The sequence below is a fragment of the Protobothrops mucrosquamatus genome, unplaced genomic scaffold (assembly GCF_001527695.2).
Source record: "Protobothrops mucrosquamatus isolate PMUCROS unplaced genomic scaffold, P.Mucros_1.0 scaffold226, whole genome shotgun sequence".
Taxonomy (NCBI): domain Eukaryota; kingdom Metazoa; phylum Chordata; class Lepidosauria; order Squamata; family Viperidae; genus Protobothrops; species Protobothrops mucrosquamatus.
The window spans coordinates 330,295-338,203 of record NW_015386577.1 but is presented as its reverse complement, the minus strand read 5'-3'; the positions used below and the strand labels follow the sequence as shown (position 1 = coordinate 338,203).

Below are 7,909 nucleotides of genomic sequence, written 5' to 3'. Positions count from 1 at the left end.
AAATAAATAAATAAATAAATAAATAAATAAATAAATAAATAAATAAATAAATAAATAAATAAATAAATAAATAAATAAATAAATAAATAAATAAATAAATAAATAAATAAATAAGAATATTAAGAATTCCCTGATTTCTTTAACTTTAACTCTTTAAGTTCTCCCTCATCCTCCCATCCAGGAAACCCTCACCCAGTTTTGGTATGAAAAACTCATGTCCAGGGTGTCTGATTTGGCAGGCCAGATCCTCTTTGTTTACACCATGAAGCATAATAGCAAATGTCGTGAATAAAGACACATGTTTCTAGGCTTGTCTGTTGCCAGCCTCGAAAATACCGCCCACAGCTTGGCAGGATTCCCTCCTGCCTGTCAAGCAGATGGTTGTTGCTAAAAAGTGAGGATTTACTGCATTCTGATTTATTCCTTTGAAAGATCTTCTAGTTTCCAGCCAGCTTGTTGTTGTTGTTGTTGCAACTGCCAAAGGGAACAGCCTGCGAGGACTGAAAGGGGTGGAAGGAATCCTACTTTTTACAAAACCTAACACACTTTGGGAGTTGTTGTAAACTGGAAGCCAGAATCTAAAACTGCATCACTTCACTATTGCTTATTATTGGGAATGAAAATTAAGGAAGGAAACCATCAGCAGTAGAAGGAATGTTGGTATTGTTTACTGTGGTTCCCTCCAGTTTTGCAGATTCATTTTACCTTTAGTGGAGAGCTGATTGTATAACTTCTAGGATGGTCCTACATCCTGGAACTCAGTTGCTTAGCAACCAGGGAATATTCACTCTCAACAGTAGCATTGTTTTGGAAGCTAAGCAAGCGTCCTCAAGTTGCCTTAACAACTGGGCACAACTGATTCCCTTCTGGCCCTTATCAGCAATGTGAAGGCACATGCTGTCTTCTTTTGTTGATTAGGGTATAGAAGAGCAAGAGAACAGATCTCTCTCTCTCTCTTTCCGCTGCCAAGATCAAGGATAGATCAGATCCTTTGAGATTCTTGTAGAAGACTTAGACAGCATAGATGAAAGTGATGGATGTGGGAAGCTACAGTGCAGGAACCTCTGGAGCAGTGTCTCTCAACTTTAGCAACTTTAAGATGCCTGGACTTCAATTCCCAGAATTCCCCAGCCAGCAACGCTGTCTGGGGAATTCTGGGAGTTGAAGTCCACACTTCTAAAAGCTCCTAAAATTGAGAAACACAGTTCTGGAGGGTCACAAGTATTACATCTCAATGGAGTGAATTTCTTTACAGAAGTGGGGGGGAGGAGTATTGCCTTTGTATTATATAAAGAAATGGCAAAGACTGTTTTGACATGGCCAGAAATAATTCAGAATTGAAGGGCAATTCATATAGCATGATGAATAAGCAAGAGAGGAATAACTAAGATTATAAGAATATGTCAGAGATTTGTAATACATCACCTGTCAAGCGCTAGGGAAATCAGGAGATCCAGGCAGTTCAAATGGGTATAAAGATTTATTGTAAGTTTAAGCTCTCTACATGAATCTGAACTACTAGTGATCAAAGCAATTTGGAGGTAAATAAGAAATTCATGATGGGCTGTTCTTAGATCTCTTGGTGGATGCAAAGGGACTCATGATTGATGACACATTTGACCCCTCCCTCGGGCTCAGTCTCCCTCAGGTTCATCTCCTACATCACCATTGTTAACTGATCAGGTGCTTGGAATTTGCCTTACATGTAACCTGGGTCTACGTAACTGACCTATTTTTCCAGTCCCTCCTCCCACCCCAATTTCAATCTTGTATCAATTTAGCTACTCTAGGCATCTCATGAACTTCAGCTTATGTCAGTTTATTGCTGATGAACTTCAGCTTATGTCAGTTTATTTTTAATACAATATGTTACTCAGAGAAGGTCCTACCAGATTTTTGGGGTTTTTTTGCCATTGTAAACTAACATGACTGTCCTTCATGTTGCTTAGAATAGTTCAGATGGAACAAGAAAACCTCTTAAGCTCTTTTCTTCCTTGAATTATCCAATTGCCTCCTTTGGCACCATTTGTCAGATGATACAATGGCCACCATTTTGTTGCCAAATCAGGTTCTTCCATATCTGCCTCTTGACAAATACAAGTTAGAAATGTTGACTAGTGCAATGGGATTGCCTGCTTTTATGCTAAAAGACTGTAAGAGTTAAAAGTCCAATGTATCTGGGACTTGGTAATAAAGGCTTTTTATGGCCATAAGTCTCCTTAAATTTAGTAAGCATTTAGTACCGAGTTGACAGGTATAAGATCCCATTGTTATTATTCTAATGTTTCAATAAAAACTGTAACGTTTGCCTTTCATTTTAGTTTTATAACTATGATTTTAGTATGATTCTAAAAGTCTTCATACAGATGTTGAGGTAAATAAATATGAAAGGTTTCTACAGATTTTCTATACATTCATCAGTACTGACTTTTTTCTCTTATCATTTGACTATATCTAACAATTTGGATAAAATCCCTTTTATTTTCTTCATACATGATCAATATTAATAATGATAGCATATTGTACAGAGGTCTGAGAGACATGGTTTAAAACTCTAATCATGAAGGTGACAAAATTGCCTTTATCCCTTCTACCAACCTTTCTCAGCCTGCTGATATGTTAGACTACAGTTCCCATCATTTAGACTATCTCACGTTTTCCTAATGTCCAATAATACACGTATAGTATGTCTTCTATTGACCACAATAGCTGGAGATTAGGGCAGCCACAATCCAATTTACCTGAAGGTAACACTTTCTAAAAGAATGGTAAGAATTCTAATCCAGAATCTTGAGAAATATTGAATGATTTGGAGGGCTGTAGAAAATTGGTTTAAGCTAGCAGATTCCTATGGAGAGCTTTAGATTGCTTTGATCTCCTAGGGAAGATATACAATTGAATTCCAGGCCAGAGGGGTGGCTTTTTTCTTTATCTGTCTGGTTTCTGACAGCATGAGGTTTATATAAAATTCTCTTTTGTAATGGTCAAGGAGCTGATCGTTTTTATGACAATATTGAAGATATGATTGGCTACAAACCCTGGCCCCTGATTAAATACTGCTGGCTCTACCTCACACCTGGAATTTGTCTGGTAAGTACATTGACTATGTCTTTTACACATGTATGGCAAGGGTGGTGATGATGCAGGAAAAAAATCTTTCTTTAATTTCCCTTGCCTGACATTACAAAAATATTACTATTAATTGTTGTATATTTTTTTCTATTAGCATTGTTCTTTTTAGTAATTCCTTTTAGCTATTTTTAATTTAGTTTAATTATTTTTACATGATCTATTCAAGTGTTTTACAATGAGATGCCAATGGTAGGAATCTACAGGAAGAGAAATAGAGATACAGATATACTTTGCAAATACATCAGTGGGGGTTCTTGGTGCTCTTTCACTTGGTGGTTTTTCATGCAGACATTTCATTGCCAAACTAGATAACATCATCAGTTTGGTAATGAAACATCTGCAAGAAAATCACTAAGCTCAGTGAGCACCGAGGAGCCTACAGTTAACCCTGAACTACAAATATACTCATCTATTGATAGTTATATCAATAAATGGCACAGCACAAAATGAAGTTTAGATAAAATGTCATCAAGACATGGTCCTATTTAAATAAGAAGACCTAGAACAGGGGTCTTCATACTTGGCCCTTTTATGACTTGTGGACTTCAACTCCCAGAATTCCTCAGCCAGCGTGTCTGGCTAAGGAATTCTGGGAGTTGAAGTCCACCAGTCATAAAAGGGCCAAGTTTGAAGACCCCTGACCTAGAACTAGAAAGAAATTTCCTGACAGTTAGAACAATTAATCAGTGGAACAACATGCCTCCAGAAGTTGTAAATGCTCCAACACTAGAATTTTTAAAGAGACTAGACAACCATTTGTCTGAAATCGTATAGGGCAGTGGTGGCGAACCTATAGCACAGGTGCCAGAGGCGGCACTCAGAGCCCTCTCTATGGGCACACGCGCCGTCGCCCCAGTCCGCGGTCTTCAGCTGGATTTTATAAAACCTTTTTGCTTTAGGCCTCCTCTGCCGTGTACAAAAAAAAAGGTTCAATCAATCAGTCAAGTTCAACTTCTTGTGGAAAAAAAAAGATCTTGCAAAGTTGGAATTGATTGATTGAACTTTTTAGTCCCACCCAGTCTGCTGTTACCACTGCAGCCACACCCACCCAATGGGCCACACCCACCCGGCACCCGATGATGCATAAGTGGGTTTTGGGTTGCAGTTTGGGCACTCAGTCTCTAAAAGGTTCGCCATCACTGGTATAGGGTTTCCTGCTTGAGCAGGAGGTTGGTCTAGAAGACCTCCAAAGTCCCTTCCATCTATTCTATTCTATTCTATTCTATTCTATTCTATTCTATTCTATTCTATTCTATCCCATCCCATCCCATCCCATCCCATCCCATCCCATCCCATCCCATCCTGTAGTTCCAGAATATAGGAAATGCAATTCAATGCAAAAAAAAATATCTACACCATGACCTGGGAACCATTTATAGTGGCAGGATGTTTAGAATGATCTATTTTGATTACCTGAGTGAATTATAGGTTCATCTTTGAGGAAATAACCCTTCAAGCTTCTAGGATGTAAGTCACATAGCAGAAGTTGGGGGTATATAGATGGTCCCAAGACCAGGTTCTGTGTGTCTCCAAAGAGAAGATAATGAGGATACAAATGGAAAAGTGGAGAAAATTGTTACAAGCAATTAAAAACTGTCTTCCAACAGTTGATTGCCAGTTCAAGTTCCCAAACCATTGCCCAGGCCTAAAGCCCAATATCTCTGTTTAACTATTTGCCTTTTAAATAAGTTGAATATTTTAGTAGTCTTTTGAGTGCATAAAGTCCCTTCTTGGTAGGCCTCCAGTTTCAACCTTGGAAACTTACAAACTTATATCCCATCTAAAAAAATGGAAAAGCAGTTGAAGAGATCTGATTCTTGCAGAACTTATAAAAGCTACTCTGTGTTGGCTTCCCTCTTCACACATATTGAGTGCTGTATCCAGATGCCTAAATATTGGTATTATTGCAGTCCCAATCATTAAGAAAGGCAATAACTCTATTCCTGCTAATTTCCATCTGATCAATCTCTTAAATGTTTTAATAAACCAGGTGCCAAACATCCATGTGGGAAACTCAGTGATTGGCTAGAAAAAGAACAAGTTTTGGCTGACTAAGAGAAAACAAGCAACTATTGAATACTGTAGTATTGTAAACCATCCAACAGAAAAATATTACTCTTGATCTTGTTCTTGTTGCTGCCTTTATAGATTTGAAAAATTGATCTCTAGGGGAGGATTGTGGTAGAAATTATTAAAGACATCTACAGATTTCTGAATTACTAGATTAATTATGATACTCTACAAGATATTTATATGTCTAATGTACAGTAAGCAGAGTTGTTTCAGGCCCAACTCTCACTGTAAGAGGAATTAAACAAGGTTGTATTCTGGACCCCTTTTTAGTTAATCTTTATTCAATCCACTCCTTAACTCAGACCTTAAGCAAAAGTAAATTTCATCTCCTAGTGCTAGCAAAAGTGTTTTTATTTACACAGATGATGTGATCAACTTCTTGAAGATTTTGAAGTTGGCCTTCATTGGAGTTACAAGCTTCAAATGCTTATTGCGGGGGACAAAAATTAGGAATTAATTGTGGTAAATTAAAAGTGATTATATCCACAAAGCAAAGAATTAAAGTCATCCATGAATGGAAAACTACTGGCAATTTGATTGAGGAAATTAAGATCTTTAAACATCTTAACATTTAATGCCTTAGGAATTGTGTTTCAATCTTCTCATACCTGGAAAGGGTAAGAAAAACATATATTTCATCTCATGCAGAAAAAAAATTCTGATGTAATAATTAGATTTGCCAGCCAGCAGGGAAATAATTATGTTTCCACTGCAATCTCAGTTTATACTGTAGAGCAAAAATGCTGAGCTAATACTTAACGGCATGGAAATTGTACCTATAAAGATATCAAAAAATTGGAGGTAATTCAATCCAGGTCCTTGAGAGCAATACACCATGTCCCTCACTGCATTTCAAACACCAGCTTGAAGCTGGACCTAGACTGGGTATCAAATAGCCCTGCACCAGGATTTGCCAGTTGATATATTTTCTAAAATTAATTTGGGGGAAAAGCTGCCTATTGCATCGAGTTAATTCTTGACAACAAGTTTGATTCCTCATGGACATATATCAGAGCTTTAAACTTGACCTCTTGTGGATTCTTAGGTCAATCTGAGAGAACCTTACAAGTGATCTAGGATTTACAGAAGGAACACAGGAGTAGAATTTTTTACCACTCTAACTCTGACCTTTGTAACCTTTATCTGTTCTTAAGTATTTATACAAAATTCTCCCTCTCCTTCACAATACAGCTTTAATTCTTGCCAGGCTTAACGACAGGCCATCAGGGATTTTGAAGGGAAAATACAGCAACCTTCCCTTCCTCAATCCAGTCCATCTCTTGTATGGAGAGTGTTGTGGAATCAAAATAAACATGTTCTGCTGAGCTGTCCAGAATACCATACATGCTACTCTGAACTAATACCATCATTCAGCTGTACCATAGAAGAGAATGCAGTATATTCTATTGGCTGATAGAGCTAGTCCTTGATTTACAGCTATTCACTTAGTGACTGTTTGAAGTTACAACAGCACTGAAAAAAGTGGCTTATGACCATTTTTGACACTTACAACCATTGTAGCATCCCCATGGTCACGTGATCAAAATTTAGATGCTTGGCCACTGGTTCATATCTAGGACGGTTGCAGTGTTCCCGGGGTCACGTGATCATCTTTGGCGACCTTTTGACAAACAAAGTCAGTGGGGAAGCCAGAGTCACTTAACAACTGTGTTAGTAATGTATCAACTACAGTGATTCGCTTAACAGTTGTAGCAAGAAAGGTCGTAAAATGGGGGAAAGCTCACTTAACAAATGTCTCACTGAACAACAGAAATGTTGGGCTCAATTGTGGTCGTAAGTCAAGGACTTCCTATACTTGGGGCGGGGGGAGGAAAGCAAAAAATAAAATAAAAAAGGAAAGCTAAACGCCAAGTCTAAGCTAAAGCCAGCAGGCACTTTGCAGATCCTAACAACCCTCTCAACTTTTGCTTGCATGATCGGAGTTCACTATAGACTCTGTTCGCCCGTGGCTGAAAAAGTCATGCTGAAAGACCTTGATTAAATGTATTTTTTTCTTTTCCTTAATTATCTCTTACAGATGTTTCTAATTTACTACTGCGTAGCTGTCATGCTGTCTGTTCTTGTCATCCTCAGGCTACCTTCCTGTTTTCCCTCATTAGATACCAACCCCTCAAATACAACAATGTTTATGAATATCCTCCGTGGGGGATTGCAGTGGGTTGGGTGTTGGCGTTGTCCTCTATGATCTGCATACCATCCTATATTATTGTCAGCTTCCTGAAAACCAAAGGATCTTTCAAAGAGGTAATAAGTTCAGGACTTCTCTGAGGTCCCAGAACTTTGGTTATTTTACATGACTGGCCATTTGTTCATAAGGGATATAACTGACAGGTTCTTTCAGGCAATTTTGTACTACTGAAAAAGATGTATTCTGTATCCTAGGATAATTGTTTTTTTCCATAAGCAAAGTAAAGCCACACCAAGCAATCTAGAACTAAGGAGAAACTTCCTGACAGTGAGAACAATTAACCAGTGGAACAACCTACCTCCAGAAGCGGTGAATGCTCCAACACTGGAAGTTTTTAAGAAGAGACTGGACAGCCATTTGTCCGAAATGGTATAGGGTTTCCTGCCTGAGCAGGGGGTTGGACTAGATGACCTTCAAGGTCCCTTCCAACTTTACTATTATTATTATTATTATTATTATTATTATTATTATTATTATTATTATTATTATTATTAT

At 37.9% G+C, this 7,909-nt stretch overlaps 1 protein-coding gene across 1 annotated transcript in view; it reads left to right on the top strand.

The window, feature by feature from the left end:
* The window catches only part of LOC107285904 (sodium- and chloride-dependent betaine transporter-like), a 57,065-nt gene that overhangs the window by 44,047 nt on the left and 5,109 nt on the right, over positions 1 to 7,909 (top strand). The window contains exons 13-14 of the mRNA XM_015814170.1: positions 2,990 to 3,090; positions 7,300 to 7,470. Coding sequence (XP_015669656.1) covers positions 2,990 to 3,090; positions 7,300 to 7,470 — 272 coding nt within the window. The remainder of the gene's footprint in view (positions 1 to 2,989; positions 3,091 to 7,299; positions 7,471 to 7,909) is intronic.